The 17,963-nt window shown below is 34.2% G+C and overlaps 2 protein-coding genes across 2 annotated transcripts; both read left to right on the top strand.

Moving 5' to 3' along the window:
* Nucleotides 1–5,585: 5,585 nt before the first annotated feature.
* LOC124919667 (nuclear poly(A) polymerase 1-like) lies at nucleotides 5,586–17,525 on the top strand. Its single transcript, XM_047459974.1, has 13 exons — nucleotides 5,586–5,747; nucleotides 5,870–6,459; nucleotides 6,546–6,623; nucleotides 6,712–6,819; nucleotides 7,838–7,900; nucleotides 8,007–8,168; nucleotides 8,731–8,844; nucleotides 8,929–8,991; nucleotides 9,088–9,417; nucleotides 9,998–10,162; nucleotides 14,241–14,990; nucleotides 15,863–15,912; nucleotides 17,187–17,525. The coding sequence occupies exons 2-13, from the start codon at nucleotides 6,343–6,345 to the stop codon at nucleotides 17,230–17,232; spliced, it is 2,046 nt and encodes a 681-aa protein (XP_047315930.1). The 5' UTR covers nucleotides 5,586–5,747; nucleotides 5,870–6,342; the 3' UTR covers nucleotides 17,233–17,525.
* On the top strand, nucleotides 12,009–12,908 carry LOC124919668. Its single transcript, XM_047459975.1, has 2 exons — nucleotides 12,009–12,331; nucleotides 12,418–12,908. The coding sequence occupies exons 1-2, from the start codon at nucleotides 12,084–12,086 to the stop codon at nucleotides 12,623–12,625; spliced, it is 456 nt and encodes a 151-aa protein (XP_047315931.1). The 5' UTR covers nucleotides 12,009–12,083; the 3' UTR covers nucleotides 12,626–12,908.
* Nucleotides 17,526–17,963: the final 438 nt, after the last annotated feature.

Genomic DNA, 17,963 nt, shown 5'->3' with positions numbered 1-17,963 from the left:
TTAGTGTTACTTGATTTACATTAACGTTTATATATAAAATCTATAATAATATAAAATAAATAAAACAATTAATCTAAATATCTTTTCAAAAGAATTAAAAATATGTTGTTATATATATATATATATATATATAATATAATTATATATTTATATAATTTTTTAAATAATTTGTGCAAATTTATTTCAATACATCACAAAAAAAAAATTATTTATATTGAATATATAAATATATATACATTATGAAATAATTTGTACAAATACATTTGAATATATCACAGAGAGAAATTATAATTATTCATAAAAAAATATTTAAATATCTCACATCACAAAGTAATATGAACATAATTTATGATCATTATTTTAAATAGATCATAAATAAAATTATATTAATTTATAATTATTATTTTATATATATTAAAAATAAAATTATATGAACTTATTTATTAATTTAAATAGATAACAAATAAAATTATAAACATAATTTATAAATCGGAGTAAAATGAAGAATGCTTCACTGAACAGTGTATATATTAACATCAGTTTTAAAACGGAGTTAAAAGAATCTCGCTTCACTAGACAGTGCATCTATTTAAATCAGTTTTAAAACGGAGTCAAATGAGACTGGCTTCACTCAACAGTGCATATATTTCAATCAGATTTACATGGAAAAACTAATGTAAAACGGTGTAGACTGTCTCTTCACTAGGTCATGTAAAACGGAGTAAAGCGAAGGAAACTTCAATCAATAGCGCCTCTCTTAAGTCAGTTTTACACGTCGAGTGAAGCGAATGAAGTTTCACTCAATCATGCCTGTATTCAGTCCATTTTACATGGCGAGTGAAGCGAATGAATCTTCACTCAATAGCGCCTCTAAAGAAGAACACATGATGCCTCGCTTTAACAGTTGTCTAAAGGAAGCATCCGTCTAAACACGTTCATTTATTTGTCTACTACTTCTACTTTTAGTAGTCTGACAAGCCAGATAATCCTATCAAATGCATGAATGCCACGTACGCGGATATCTCTCAAATAAATTCTCAATACAAGACAATATTAGAGGATATTCGGCGCACTACCTGTTTGGTACAGCTACGATCCAAATTCTCAGAGTCTGTTGTACTCTCGTACTATAGGTGGTCGTTCAACAGACACATTCCACGTGTCCACAAAGAATATTCAACTGTTGGTGTACTTCAACTATAAATAGAAGCCCAAGGACAACGGTCGAACTCTCGGCAACTAACGAACAAACAAACAACTTCTTAACATACACGTAAAAATCTCTTACGGTCTAGCTGTGATTATATTGTAATTGCATATTGTCTTTTCTGTAAGAAATCTAAGTATTGTAAGTTGAACAAATGTTGTTATGTTCAATAGGGAGTTAGCTAGCCAAGTGAGTTGTATTTGATTCCAAGTCTTAGTGGATATCTTTCTGGTTGTGGAAGAAGGGGTGAAGTAGGAGTTTTATCTTCGAACATTCATAAAACTCCTTGTGTTCTTTACTTTCTTCCATTTACATTCATTTGGTTAAAGCTCCAAATCCAACAAACTGTTCCACACTTGAACTTGTTCAAGAGTTTGTGAAGAGAAGATTTGCGAAAAATAGAAACATATATTAATCCCTCATAGGATTATTAAGCACCAACAAGAATCTGAATAATGTCTATGGTTGTCACCAACAAGGTTCCCATGTTCTCTAAATAAAACTTTTTCATATGGAAGGCGAGAGTCCACACTCATCTTGCTGCCATAGATGATGACATGTGGCTTATCATCACCGAAGGCCCGATAAAGATTGAGAAAGCATGATCTGAGTGGACCAATGAAAACAAGAGGAAGAACAACCTCGACAACATGGACAAAGATATTTTATACAAAACTCTGGATGACTACATGTTCAACTGCATCATATCATGCAACTTTTCCAGAAAAATCTAAGAGAGGATGACTCAACTCTATGAAGGCAACGAGTAAACCAAACAGAACAATCTCATGGTTGTCACGCAGCAGTTTAACAACATCAAGATGTGTCCTAGAAAAACGATGACTGAATTCAATGGGAGATTCAACAAGATTATCACCACTTTCCACCTTGGGCAAGACTTACAACAACAAAGAGGTTGCAGTCAAAGTCATGTGTACTCTGCCCAGGGAGTGGGATATCAAGACGATGGCAATGAGGGAGTCTAAAGATCTCAACAAGATGGAACTCTTTGACTTGTTAGTCGATCTGAAGGCCTATGAGTTTGAGATAAACTCTAGGAATAAAGTGGGGATCTCTATATCTGCTATTGCAACCAAGGCGTTGGTGACTACTAAGGAGCCACCCGCTTCCACTGATGTGAAGACTGCTGCAGAGCAGATCAACAGCAACGCCATGGCTCTCTTCGTGAAGAAATTCGGCAAATTCATGAAGAAGAGAAATTTTAACTCAAGGTCTTCAAATAACAACAATGATGATAAGAATAACTATAAGGATAACTTAAAGTATTTTAACTGTGATAAACTAGGACACTTCAAGTTAGAGGGTAGAAAGCCAAAGTGAGACGAGAAGAAGAAGGACAACTAGAAAGAGTTGAAGGCTCTCATGGGGGCTGAAAGAAAAGCCAAGTGGGCCCAAAGTGACTAAGATGATTCATCATCCAGCGATAGTGATGATGAAGAAGTCACTTGTTTCATGGCAAAAGAAGAAGAAGATTACGAGGTATTTGACTTCTCCTTTGAACAATTTACAAGAGATGAATTAACTACTGCACTTAATGACATGGTCATTGAGTACAAGAAGTTGTCAAACTCTTGTAATGAAATGAGATTGAAATATGAAACTGATAACTTTTCTTCATCTCAAACTTCTGAATCAAAAGTTTTTTTGAAAACTAAGTGGTTGTAGATGTTGCTGGTAATATTAACATCTCAATCGAAATAGAACATGTGGTAGTGCCTTCGCCTACTGTTGCTGTTAATGCCGAACAAACACTATTCAGACGGATGATGCAATGTCTATTGCTGAGACAATTAAAGAACCGCCTGTTCAGAAAGCAACTGGAACTGGAACTGAGCTTCTAGAAGGTGCGTTTCAAAAAGCTCCCTCTCCATTCGAAATACTAAGAGCATCTAGAGGGGCTCCAGGCATCTCTTTCATAGAACCAGTGCCTATTCTCAAACCAGCCGAAGTTCTAGGAAAAGGAAAAGATGTTGCTTAGGATGTTCCAGAAAACCTATCTGAAGACAACTTAATCTTCAATCTCTTCACGGAGAATGTTGAGGTAAAAGATGTTGGGAAGATCGAAGCCTTCGACACCTGGAAGAGTCACAAACTCTTTTCACAATACGATGAAATCATCTACAACAAGAAGATTATGACAGAATGGAAAGAACTGGTGAGAATGGAGAAGCGCATTCTGAAATGGGCAAAAACAACAAGTGTCCACAAAGCGCTTAAAAGAAGAGAATTCATCGTGGCAAATGCAATGGGGCATGCTCTTTTTCCTATGCTTGAGGCAAGGAAAGCAAACTTCAACCCCCTTGACAGGGATGTTAATTTAGAGAAAAAGGCTTTCAAATTCCTCGACTTGCTCATGGAGGCCTATTGTTCTACTGTCCTCCAATACATTCATGGTATAAGGTCGCCTAGATTTGATATCTTTCGACTAGAATCATTTAGAGAAGAGACAAACTGCCAAGATGAGGAGGAGCCAATCATTTGCTTTGATGACATTCCATATCCCCAAAGTGAACGTCGTCCTTAATCTAGAGCTAAGAAGACACCGTCTTTGTCTGAAGTTAAACTAGACTCTCAAAACCTCGAAGAAGAGGAAGTGGCTGCAAGAAAGGTATTATTTGGGTTAAGAAGTTATTATTTGAACTTGATATTGTGCAAGAAAGGTATGTGCTTCTCTATGATAGTCAAAGCGCTATTTATCTAGCGAAAAATTCAACATTTCATTCTAGATCTAAACATATTGATGTGGGGTATCATTGGATACGGGATGCGTTAGATGAAAAGTTGTTGATTTTAGAAAAGGTGCATACAGACGATAATGACGCTGATATGATGACTAAGGCACTACCACTAAGCAAGTTCAAGTTTTGTTGTTCAACCACCGGGTTGACAACATCTTTCCCATAGTTATGAGGGGGGAGTTTGTTGGGTTTTGTTTGGGCTCCCAACTATGAAAAAGGCCCAATAGAGTCAAGTTCACTTTTAATTCATTAAGGATATTATAGTATTTAAAGAGATATGTTATAACCTAATTGCTCTAGTATTTAAAGAGCGGCAGCCGTCATTAAGAAGTAGAAGTAAAAAATTAAAAGAAAGGAAGAAAGAGAAAATCTTTTAGAAGATTTTCGCCTACAGCCGCGCAGGTTCATCAAACTCACGATCGAAGATTCAAACGGAGTTTTTCTGGGGCTTAAAGGTTCTTCCTAATTTAAGTTTTTATTTGACTTGTTTGGGACCAAAAAGTTGTATCTTTTTGGGTATGCCCTTTTATCTTTCTGCGGTATTAAAAGGTTGTTATACCTTGTTTGTATTCTCAACTCTAATTTTAGTGAAGCTTGAACTCGACGTAAAGTCTCGTGGTTTTTACTCTTTGATTTGAGGAGATTTTCCACGTAAAAATTCCGTGTATGCATTGTGTTATTTATTTCTGCTTTTACTTGTGATTTATTTGCTCCTAAGTTTTCAATCAAGTAGGGAATAAAATATACGTTTTTTTCCAAAAAAAAAAAAATATTTCTACCAACTATGATTGCAATAATAAATTAAACAAAATTTTGTTTAATAATACAAGTTAGTAATTAGGGTGTCTTAAATGAATGATTGTATGTTCAATCAATATTTGACGTATTTTATCATTTAAAAAAAAACTTGCAAATTTAATATAAGATTTTAAAATTTGAAAAAAAAAAACAAATTTGACTGAATTTCATTCAAAAATCTGTATATGTGTTCTTGCCCTAAAATTTAACAATAGACAATATATGACTTCATGATTTCGTACACAGACACATTTTAAGACTTAAAAATTATTTAAAAGGTGCAAGACAAGTATGAAAAAAAAAATATTTAAATTTTATTGATTCAAAATAGTATGTGGATGTAAATTAGAACAATTTCATCAACTAGACAATCAATAAAAAGAGAAAAAGAAATGAAGATTAGCCTTAGTTACAATAATATCCAACATAGACCAATAAATTTTACAAAACTCATTAACATAAAATGACATTTTTGTATTCACATTTTATGATATATATATATATATATATATATATATATATATATATATATATATATATATATATATTTATATTTGTTTTTTTTTTTCTAAAATTGAGAATAACATAACATCTTATTCATAAACACTCTAATTTAAATGGGTCATGACTATTGTGTTATTTTTTTTTTAAAAATAAACACACTTCACAATTATTATTTAAATTTTATAAATATTTTTTCTTCTATAGATTATTATATTATAATATAATTATGAAATTAATTATATTTAGGTGACAGGTTTTCTCTCTTTCATTTTTTTTTTGTTGGTAGAGAACGGTTTTCTCATTTGATCACAACTTCAAAGTTCTAAAACAAGGAGGAGAAAGAGACAACACCATAAACTATCGAGCGTTTCAATACCTTTAGTTCTTTCTCTCTAAAGATAATTTTTTCGAGAATCTTTCGTTATTACGACCATATACAGGGCTCTAGAACGGATTTCTCGTTCATCAGTGTCGAAAAGGTATGACCCACCATACATAAGCTGCAAATTTCACAGTTTTTTTCATATATATAATAATATTGTTTGATTCCTTCTGAGATAGAAGTTTATCAATACATTATCTTGTCGTCGATCGCATGCAGGGTTGTCGATGACTATGCAAGCAGACTTATTATGCCCCAGAAAACAGATGAAGTTGCCGAATTTGCGTTACAAGCCTCGATTGAATTACGATTAGTGTTTGATGTTCTCGTTTTACTTTTAGGGTTCTTGGTCTGTTTACAAAAGGAGAAGAATTGCAAAAAAGGAAGTGATATATCAGTAGATGTTTGTTGTACTAGTTATCTGCTAATATATAGAAAAACTAATAGGGTTTTTTGTTTTGTTTTGTTTTGTTTTTCTTTAATTTTCATGTTCTTCAAGTTATCTATCGCTTTGAGACCATACTTCCAGAAAGTATTGAGTATTCAATAGTATGGTTTTTGGATATGGACTTCAATTATCCTGGTTTTCTCAGTGAAAGCTAGTAGACCATTATATATCATTTGCCAGTAAAAATAGCTGAAAAGCAAGAAATATATTGCGATAATCAATAAAACTATATTCTAATAAGTAAATGGGAAGCCCTGTTTTAAAGAATGGGATAAAGGGCCAGTGTTCGGGAATCACTGAACCAATATCTTGGAGTAGGCCCACTGATTATGACATTGTCAAGACTCGAGAACTTGAAAAGGTTTAAGTTTTTGCGTTGCTTATCATTCTCTGCCAATTCTTCATTGCAATTTCAAGATTTTCTGAGTTGAAGATACATTGATTCAGTATTTGGTTGATGTGGGCTTGTATGAGAGTCCTGAGGAATCTATTAGCAGGGAAGAAGTTCTTGGGAAATTAGATCAGGTTGATTCAATTTTATTCTGGCATATATTTCCTATGATCAATTTTTTCTTGCTTCTGCTCTGACAAATGGATGCTGGATAACGAGCAGATTGTTAGGATTTGGGTTAAATCTATAAGTCGTGCAAAGGGTTTGAATGAACAACTAGTACAAGAGGCAAATGCTAAGATTTTCACCTTTGGTTCTTATCGGCTTGGGGTACGGAGATCTTCATGGTCATTTTCCCCATACTTAATTTCTGTTATATCAATTTTTTTTTTTCTTTCCGTTAACAGGCAGTTGTGTAAATGCAAATGCATCTGAAAAAAGTATGTTAGCCAGTTGATAAAAATTATTAACATTTGGAATGATGAGATTAATAGTTTATAATTATTATGAAGTGCTAGTTCTTTTAATATTCTTAGTTTGTCATGTGGAAATACTGTTTCTTTGAAATCAATACAGCCAAAACTTTGGGAGACACCAAATGATGCTCTCTCTTTGTATATAGAGTATGAATAGGAGCTTAAATAAGAAGTATAGCAATTCCTTGACTGTTCTGTTTAGTGTCTCCAAATTTGTTGAAATTCATGCTTTGGCTGCAGATTTTCAATTGTATTTAAGCTTATTTGTTCTTATGAACCCTTTCAAGCATTTGCTACACTTATTTGTAAAATGTGAATACCATTTCGATTACCAGCTGCACTTTTTTTTTTAAAAAAAAAGGTCAACTTTTGTTTATAGAATAAGATATTATTTGGATTTGATACGTCCACATTGGGGCTTAAACTTTTATATACATATTTGACTTCTAGATGCATACAACTTTATGTCCACAACATGATTTTGTCTCACTCTTCACTTCTAGATCTTTCTTATAATCCACAGTGACAATAAATTCTTCTAATTGCAAGCTTTATTTATGTACTTGAAGTCTCCATCTTTTTTGGTTCAATTCTTTAACTATTCTGAAGTTGCAGAAGGGGAAGTGTGAAGGGGTCTTTGTATACTTATTACCTGTTTAGAAAGTTATAGGCTACTACATTTTAAAAAATTAGATTCAAATGTAAGGAGAGACCTCCAGTTGTCAACTCCCCAACTCTATGCCGTATTGTTTGTGAGCATTATTTGAATTTACTCCATTTTTTATGTTCCCTGTAAACTCATTTAATTTCATTGCTATATTTATTAAGTGAGAAGACTTTGATTTTTTAGCTTTTTTTCTTCTTTCAACTAGGTACATGGTCCTGGTGCAGATATTGATACATTATGTGTGGGGCCACGACATGCAACACGAGAAGTGGGATATATCCGTTTTCTGAAATACTTTCATATAACTTTATACCCTTACTTGAAAGTTTAATTCATGCTGGTCTCAATTTTTTCCCCTTCCTCATCTGTTGCAGGATGATTTTTTTGGTGAACTCCATAGAATGCTGTTGACAATGCCTGAAGTGACAGAGTTGCATCCTGTTCCTGATGCTCATGTTCCAGTTATGAGATTCAAGTTCAATGGGGTTTCAATAGACCTTCTATATGCAAGACTTTCACTTTGGGTTATCCCTGAAGTAAGATTTAAATTTTCATTTCTTGTTAAGTTTTCCTTATCTGGGTAGTGTAGACTTTTTTCCAGAACTAAAGATCTTAGACAATGGAAATATATGTTTTAGCAATAAAGTTTCAATTTTGAAGAATTTTATTTGTGTGAATATCTCTTCAAATATATTTACAATTTCTCAAATAGATTTTTATGGGAAAAGGCATTTTGCCTTTTCTAAATAAATAAAAACGTATTATTATTTTATATCCAGTATTACATAAGTTATACACTCACAAAGAAGTTGTGGTCTTAGTATTAAAGATGACATTAAATTTTGTTTGTTTTGTTTAATCATGGTTTAAGTCATCAACACACTCCCGTTTGTTTGATTTAGTAATATTGTTTCTTTAACACCATAAGCAGCTAATGAGTTCTCTTTTGTTAAACGAAATATTCTAAATGTCTTACAAATCACTCACACAATTCTCTTATAATTATCTTGTCTTCAATTGGAATAACATGATGGAATGTGCGTACCTTGTAGCACAGTTGGCTTCTCATGATATTATGATCTTTTTGTTTTGGTTCAGGACTTGGATATCTCTCAAGATTCAATACTGCAGAATGTTGATGAACAAACTGTTAGAAGTTTAAATGGCTGTCGTGTTACTGATCAAATTCTGCGTTTGGTGCCCAATATCCAGGTCATGGTTGAAACTTGTTTCTAGGTCCTCTTTTTATCATTGTTATATCGTCATGATTATTTTCTGTTCTTTTTCATGTTGCAGAATTTTCACACAACATTGAGATGTATGAAATTTTGGGCTAAGCGACGGGGTGTTTATTCCAATGTATGGCGGTTCTAGGCAGATGGATTATGTAAATTTGTTACCTACTGGATGCACTTCCTATGCAATCTGACTGATTTTGCATTATTCCATTGGCAGGTTTCAGGGTTTCTAGGTGGTATTAATTGGGCTCTTTTAGTTGCTCGAATATGCCAACTTTATCCCAATGCTCTTCCCAGCATGTTGGTGTCTCGATTTTTTAGGGTTTATACACAGTGGCGTTGGCCTAATCCTGTAATGCTTTGTGACATTGAAGAAGGATCTTTTGGACTGCAAGTTTGGGATCCCAGAAGGAATCATAAGGATAGGTTCCACTTGATGCCTATCATAACCCCTGCCTATCCTTGCATGAATTCCAGCTATAACGTGTCATCAAGTACTTTGCGTATTATGACAGAAGAGTTTCAGCGTGGAAATGAAATGTTTGAGGTATTTAGTGATGTTTTTGAGAGTCTTGAATCCTGATAATGCAACCATGCTGCAATTTCCATTAAATATTTTACCGCGTTGTTGCACGATCCACCTCCACATTCTTGCTTTCGTTTATGTTTTAGCATTCTACATTTCCTCTATTTTTGAATGGTTGTTTAGTTTGATAAGTGCTGATGTTTTCTCTCTTTTTTAATTAACCATTCTCTTAATGTTCTCATGCATTACTTGAAATACCTTTTCTTTTGTAATGCTTAGGGTTGTCCTATCACTTATATACACTTATCTCTGAATGATATCTTGGTGTTTACATTTATTTACTATTCATGTCTAATACATTCCAAGTTGTTTTGTGTTTTGATGTTGCGTGATGCCACTTGATTCCCTCGTTCCTATGATGTTTGCAGATTCCATGTAGTTAGTTTTGGATGTTAGCAAATAGTTTGGTTCTCAAACCTTATCTTGTCCACTATCATTTCTGTTGTGGATGGAACTCATTTTGTCTTGGTTTGAGATTGGCAAATTATTGATCATATCATTTTCTCACCCCACTTATGACATAGTGCTATTTTGATGGCAGGCTATGGAGTCTAACAAGACTAGCTGGGATGCACTGTTTGAGCCTTATCCATTTTTTGAAGCATACAAAAATTATTTGCAGATTGATATTGCGGCTGCTGATGCTGATGACCTCAGGAAATGGAAAGGATGGGTTGAGTCTCGTCTTCGTCAGCTTACACTGAAGGTTACTATGTGTGAAAATTAAAACAAATGAGTACTCTTATTTCGAAAATCTATTCCTAACTGATTACACATGATAGTTCTATATGTACTACATGTTATTAGGATAAGTCTAGCTGCTATAATCAGGTAATTCATTAACTGCTCGGATTTATTGATATATATATATATATATATATATATATATATATATTAATTTACCTAGTTAGTTAAATATCATAAACTTATTCTACACTCTCTTGAAACTGGGTTTTACATGTCGAACTTACAACTTAGTTCTTCACACTTGGACCTCAAGCTCTGTTGAGGATATGTAGGAGGCTTAAATTTTCACTTTCAATCTTGTCCAAACTAAAGTGTTTGATTGAGTGCGTAATGTTTTTCTATGTTGTGATAGATTGGGGTTTATCACCATGCTTATTGAAAATTGGTCGTCACAAAAAGTCTGGTTGGTAGCTAATTGAGTAGTTCTAGTTCCCATGGTAATCTCTGAAGCCCTAGTAACCCTTCACATATACCAAGTGCAAAATGTCATAGTTTAGATTTATCGTTGCTAATTTGTGAAACAACAATTGTTTCTTTTTCATGTCACATACATAGGAAAAATAATAAGAATTTGATGTTGTGTATAGTATGTTGTTGGCGTGGTCTGCATGAGTATAATAAATATTTGTCCCTTCGCTAATTATTTATAAACAATAGGGAATTTCCTTGATTATCACATTAGTTGGTGTGTTGCCTGCATGTGTAAAATAGGGCTATTCATTAACTCACTTGTTAGATTCACTAAAAACCAAATATGTGGACATGTATCTGTGAGATAAACCAGTTAACATACAGAGGTTTGATAATGTCAATTTTTGCTAGTGAAGAAGAGTTTGCGCAATGAACATCTTGTATTATTTTTTGAATAATGATTTACAGAAGTCCATTTATTCTTATACGGTCATATGTTATTTGTATTCCCTAAGGCCAATAGGCCATTGGATGTAATTAGTATTTGTTATTTGGGTAATATAAGCCCACTTAGATTAATATTAAAGTGTGGGTATATAAGTGGTAGATATTAGGGTAAGATTATGATGAATTTTGTAGCCGTAAAGGCAAACTCTATACCCCAACTATTTCAGTCAATCTTCCACTATCCCATCTCCTTCTATCACACTTTTATCCCATATCATCCTTGGATTAACTGAGTTATTGGTTTAAGTATTACATATAAACATGATGTATATGGAATGAGATGCAATTAACATAATAAATCAAATCTACATAATTAAATTAACTCTATCAAATATGCTTCTAATTTGCAAATCAATTATATATAAATCTAACACCATAATATCTCCTACACGCCTCAATGTTGGTTGCACATGTTCTACATATCCAACTAGCCACATAGATCTTCGAAGTTGGTTCTTGTGAACTCTATGGCGAGTAAATATCAAATTTACTCTTGGAAATTTTTATAGAGAGAGAGTGTTTGTCTATCTATGTGTTTCGTTTGGTGGAGGTGAACAAGTTTTTTGACAATGTTGTTGGTAGCTTGTGTGCAATGTAGTTTAATGGTTTGACAGATGGTTTTATTAGGTGTGTGAAGTATTCATCGAATTCATATACCCTCACAAATGTCAAATTCAAGATCCCACAGTTTCAACGCAACGTTTGGCAACCACATATTGCTTTTTGCTTCTTCATGTGACTAAATTACCGCAAACATGTTATGGCCGGAAGAAATGTGTATTCTGGCCGTGCCTTTTGTGGAGGATTTGTCATCTGCTGAGGCCATTGCCCACGAGCACAACAGCGCTAGAGATGATGACACTTCTGAACTTGCTTTGAACCAAAAAGGAACGGCCAGACCGGAAGTTGTCGGAAGGCTTGCGACCGAAGCTCCAGGGATCTCATTCTGATATTTTCCTGCGATGGAGGTTGTTTATTCTCTGCTCGGTAAAAAGGGACAACCCCCGGTTTGTCTGGACGAGCCTCCAACTTCTGCAAGGCTGGACCACAGTAATGGAATAAATTTGGGTGAATCTGCTCTCTTTAGATCTGTTCAGAAGAACAACAAAACAAAGCGTAGGAAGGGGATGCACTTGCAGGGCAGGTTAAAGCCGACATCTGTGTTCCGGGGCAGCCAACTACAAGGGAGATTGCCTCTCGGTCGACAGAGGTTTGATGCTTTATCTGCTGGTGAGATTAATGTGAATTTTGGAAAATTAATTGACCTAGTTAGCTCTTGGATTGGCTGTGGAATAGGGGTGCTGCTCCAATTGAGGCTATCGCCATTGTGGACACCCAGGGTGGGACTGCACCGGCAGTGGACACGGTCGTTGGGGACAATAGGGGTCGCCTGGCATCGGTTGTCGAAAGAAACAGCCATTTGGGCCACCCTCTCGTTGGTACTCTCAGGGACAAAATCAACCAAATGAGATTCCTATTGCTACCACCTTTAAAGTGGGCTTAAAAAGATTTCGCATTGTTCATTCAAATAATGGTTATACTTACCAAATTTTAGTTGAATACTCTGGTTAGAGTTTCTCTCTCTTCTTTCTCATTGTATTCTCCCTGACTTAGAGTTCTATCTTCATCCATTAATTCAATTGCTCTTTAACATACTAAGAGCTCTTATCTTCTTTTTGTTCTTTGTTCTCTTATCTTTGTTATTGTACCATGTCCCTCTTTAAGATTCTTACTAGTGACAGAGAGAATGAAAAATTTGATGTGTAACTTCTTGTGAGGCTTTTCGAATTCCACTTATTTTTCTCATCTTGGTTATGTGGAATTTGGCCAAGAAAGACAAATTATTGAGGGCTTGGTATTCACGATCTCATTTGCTTTAATATCTATTCTCTCTAAAACGATCTCATTTGCTTGAATGTCTATCCTCTCTAAAATGGGGTTGGAGATTCTTCAATGATAAGGATAGTCTTGGTTGACATGATTTAGGCTGAATATGGTAATGATTGGTTTAGTTGGTTCACTAAAAGGATTTTTCGCATGGTTGGTTGTGGAATTTGCAAGGGGATTTATATTCTTTGGGACGACTTTGAAGGGAACTCTATGTTTCATTGTTGGCTCTAGGGTGTGCATCGGGGATGATTCTTGGTACATGTATCGTAGACTTGCGTCGTTGTTCACAAAACATCACCATATTTCCATTTGTAGGAAGTCCATGGTTCGCGAGATGTTCAACACATGGCTTGGTCCATTTACTCCTAATATCATGTTTTTGAGGTGGCTGAAATCAGATGAAAGGTTATCTTTGGCTCGCTTTATTGATCAGATGTCCGATATTCTTATTAAGGATAATGTACATGACGTGTTGAAATGGATGGATCTCAATTCTTTCAGCGTCGATCAATACTGTGCTATTTGTGTGAGGAGTTCTGGTGCTGAAATGTCACTTCTAAATGTCTGTCTTTGGTTGTTGTGCATTGCACTATAATTTTCTGAAATCAATGTAGGCTGAAGGGGGCCATTACTGATAGCAAATGCACTCTCTCTGTATGGGTTCCTTAGAGATATTCATATATCTTGATCCACTACCCGTTTGTTTTCAAATTTGGAGTCTTCTTTGATACTCTCTCAACAAGGAGTGGGTCATGCCCGAATCTATCATGTGTTGCTTGGAGACTTGAAAATGGATGTTTAAGTGCCTCAAGTTGGAGAAGATATGATTGTGTATTCCGATTATTTCTCGTGGCGCGAGACCATTGCAGTTTTTGAATTCTATCTTCATGGTCTTCGCTGAGATTTGAACTGGGTCTCCTTGCAATTCAACTGGGGATTTTATTGATCTTTTGGATGATCTGATAGTTCATTATGGTTTTTTTGCTATTTCACTTTTTCAGATATGTGGCTCCTTGTTGTCCTGTTTTTGTCTAGTCTTCCTTTGCTTTGCACTCTTTTGTTTTGTAGTTTGTACGTAATTTTATTGAAAGACCTTTTAAAACAAAAGAAAAATATATCCTAAATTCATTCTACACTCCGCATGATTGTAAACATACATCCTTTGTTTCACTTTCTTTATATTTTCTATCTCTGCAAATTGTACTAATGTTATGCTTCTTGAAATACAGATAGAGAGGTACACTTTCAATATGCTTCAGTGTCACCCTCACCCAGGGGAGTTTTCGGATAAATCCAAACCATTCCATTTCTGTTACTTCATGGGTCTTCAGCGTAAGCAAGGAATTCCAGCAAATGAAAGTGAGCAGTTTGACATAAGACTGACCGTAGATGAATTTAAGCACTCTGTTGGAGTGTATACACTTTGGAAGCTTGGTATGGAAATCCATGTAAGTCATGTCAGGCGAAGGAACATTCCATGTTTTGTCTTTCCTGGTGGTGTTAGACCTAAGAGGATTGCAGAACCAAAGGTTTCTGCACATGCTGAAGAAGAAAAACTAAGTGAAGATCATAAAAAGAGAAAGAGGGAACCTGATAGTTCTGAAACAGCTGTTTTGGCATTAGATGGAGTAAGTAATCATATATCTGAAAGTAATAAGATTCCAAATGACATTCTGTCATATGATAATGGGGGAATCAATGAAGTTGTATGTGTACCCGAAGTCTCAAAGGATGAGAAACTTGCAGTTGAGAAGATCATGTCTGGTCCCTATGATGCTCACCAATCAACAACATCTGAACTTGAGGAGCTTCAAGATGATAATGAATATAGAAGTCATGAGTTGAAAGGAACTAATGAGAGCGAAGGGGCTAGAGTAACAGAATCTTCTACATCACAAATCCCAGTTACTCATGTGACAACAGTCAGGAAAGCTGTTCCAAAGAGTTTGCATGCAATAGGTGGATTGGAAGAGCTTGAGGTACTTCTTTCATTATTTTGTTCTGTATGTTACATTATAATTTGCATGATGACTATCTTGCGAGTATTAAATAGTCCATGCTTTCTATAATGTATTTTTTAGACCGGATCCAGATGAGAAACAACAATAAATTCTAATTATGTCTCACTAACTTTAGTTTCCAAATATTATTTCATCCAGATTCATTTTTGGGTCCATCAAAATTTGTATATAAGTATTTCCATATGAGGCCATAGTGCATGTGACTTGTATCATATCCTGCCTTAAAGATAATGCTCATTTGCTAGACTGCTTTTGATTCTCAGGATATATTGGCTTGGAATTGTTTTGGTGTTTGATGCTTACTCATGTTAATTCTAAAGGAAACACTTAGATACAAATTGTTATCAAAGACATTGTGGTTATTGGAATATTTGAACAGTAACTTTTACCGTTCCACAATACTAATTTGTTTATTGAAAATACCATAAATGGTGTGAATCACTTGAGATCTGTAGTATCAGGAATATAAGAGCTAAAACACCTTGAAAATTGGTAAATAAAAGAGAAATATTTGTTTTTCTTACCATTTGATTTCACAATAGGACTTTATGCACCACTTAATTATATGTGAAAATACGGTTTTTAAATAGGCTGCTGATGTGCTGTAACAGAGATTTCTTTGGAACTTCATTTTGTAGGTTTCTTGGTTTTTGTAAATTTCAAAACATTGACAAGCAAATCATATTTCAGTTCTCCCCATTACATGAAAACCCTATGCTTTTTGGATGTCATGTCCTTCCAGGGTTCATGAACGTGCTTGTCATTCTTACGGTTCGAGAGAGAAGTGAAAGATATTTAAATATTTTGGTTTTCTTTTTTGTTTGTTCAAGCCAAGCGCTGTCCAGCCTGCATCAAGAACACAGCTAAAGCCACATCTCAGGTATTTAAAGTGTTGCATATAATTAGTTTTCCATTCTTCTCTTTCATTTTGTTGAAAATAGAAGTGGGTTACCCGAGTTATGAACAATAAATGGTTAGTACATCATTGAGATCTGAGCCGTCAAGCCCAAAAAATAGCTTTCTTATATACATTCGATGGAAAGGAATGTGCCCATGAAAATAAGCATTGTAGAATATGAATTTAGAAGTCTCAGTGGACCATTCAAAATAGAGCAAGTTTCTTCCTTCGAACATTTGAAAGGGCCACATTGTCATGAACTTTCAAGTTCTCATTAGAAAAACACTCTATTTTGCAAGACTAAAGATGCTTTCAATAAAACTGAAAAATAGTGCTGAAAGTTGAGTACTGAATTTATGTCCCCGAATGAGTTAAGTCTGGAAAATGAATATTGACTATCTAAAGTTTTTATGTAGGAAATGATAAAATGTGAAACTAATGTCACAAAAGTACTTAAAGACCATGTTACTCATATAATGATGTACCTTGATTAATATTCAAGGTTAAAGTTGTTTTATGGATGCTCTTACTATATTACAGAGTGAAGTTATTAAAACGTACCGATTTAAGTTAAATTTTATAACTTCATTTTTTCAGCTTAATTTAAGCTGAAACGAAATATTTTAAATAACAATGACTAAAGTTGGTCTACATATTTGGCTACCTTAGATGCATGCAAATATAATAAAACCGGGGCTGAAATGTCATTCTATTAGAGTAGATATATTTTACTGACAACATGCGGTAAGGACCTACTCCACTTGGCCCCTTGTTGTTTGTCTTTGTCTTGATGTGGTCTAAATTCTGGATTATGGTACTCTTCATAGAAGTTGAGAAGGGTTTTCTTTAGGGGAGAAAGTAGAATGACCTAAGAAGCCCTTTAGGCGAGGATACAGAAAAAAAAGTATTGTATTATAGGTCTCCATATGCCAGATTGTTGAGCGGACAAAACTGCCAGCCAAATCTGTATCACATAAAAACAACAGATTGAATAAGAATACATATGTATGGCCTTTCGAATTTATTGTTTAAGCTACAAATTACATGTGCTACCCAAGTTTAGAATATTATGATTAAAATATTATTTTCTGAATCGTGATTCATATTTAAGTTGATTATTGGTTTCATTTTTACCAGGTAGAAGTAAAATTGACAAAAAAAAAATATATACAATTGAATATATACTTGAGTGAAAAGCCTGAGAATTATAGTTGCCGCCATATTGATTTCAGATATTAATACCACAATATTTGCAGGTTGAAGTTTACTTCCTTGGCTAAAGCTGGTAGTGGAAGCAGTTGAAGTATGGGCCTACAAATTTGGCTACCCCTATATTTTGGTTATTTGAGATAAGCAACAAAGAGAAAACAATCATCAAGTAAGAAGGGAGAAGATAGGCCAAATTGGGAGAACACCATGTCCCTTGGCTTTCTTCTTAATGAGATTGCCTAAGACAAAATAAGACAACAGATTTTCTTTTTCCTGATGTACCTAAATCTTGAATTAACATGTTCAAGGGATATTTCAACTACAACTAGTTATGTTCAAGGGATGTTTTCCAATGTATGCTGTTTATCTGAATCAACTTTGCTTAATTCTTGTTGAAGTTTAGGGGTGAATAAATTATGGGTTAAGTCTAAACTCAATCCAAATTTGAGTAGGGCAAATATTTTGGGCTACCTTTTTTTTAATTTATTTTTCTTTTGAGTTACATGATTTTTTTACAGAATATTTTGTTACACATATTTAAAAAAAACTGTAAATGATTTTATGACGGATAAAGATGTCAAGTATGATATACGACATTCCATTATTGGATCACAAAACATGATTTTCTGCATGACAGATAAAGATGCGAGGTTTGTTTATTCAGATTGATTTGAACGAAACTCTATTAGGGTTTGATAAGATGTCCAGTTCGTGGACAGTAGAAGAGAAAAGATCGTAAAGTATTATTTCAAATATATTTACATTTATCGAACATTATTCTACAAGATGTTCTGAAGGAGACAATGGTTGTTGGATTATGGCTG

The sequence above is a fragment of the Impatiens glandulifera genome, chromosome 1 (assembly GCF_907164915.1).
Source record: "Impatiens glandulifera chromosome 1, dImpGla2.1, whole genome shotgun sequence".
Taxonomy (NCBI): Eukaryota; Viridiplantae; Streptophyta; class Magnoliopsida; order Ericales; family Balsaminaceae; genus Impatiens; species Impatiens glandulifera.
Note: the sequence above shows the minus strand (reverse complement) of the source record. Positions and strands in the feature narration are given on the sequence as shown.

Coding starts and splice junctions, on each gene's coding strand:
- LOC124919667 (XM_047459974.1), top strand. CDS start 6,343: ATGGGAAGCCCTGTTTTAAAGAATGGGATAAAGGGCCAGTGTTCGGGA. Junction 8,845..8,928: donor GTTTGGTGCCCAATATCCAG/GTCATGGTTGAA, acceptor TTCATGTTGCAG/AATTTTCACACAACATTGAG. Junction 10,163..14,240: donor TTCGTCAGCTTACACTGAAG/GTTACTATGTGT, acceptor CTTGAAATACAG/ATAGAGAGGTACACTTTCAA.
- LOC124919668 (XM_047459975.1), top strand. CDS start 12,084: ATGGAGGTTGTTTATTCTCTGCTCGGTAAAAAGGGACAACCCCCGGTT. Junction 12,332..12,417: donor TTGCCTCTCGGTCGACAGAG/GTTTGATGCTTT, acceptor GCTGTGGAATAG/GGGTGCTGCTCCAATTGAGG.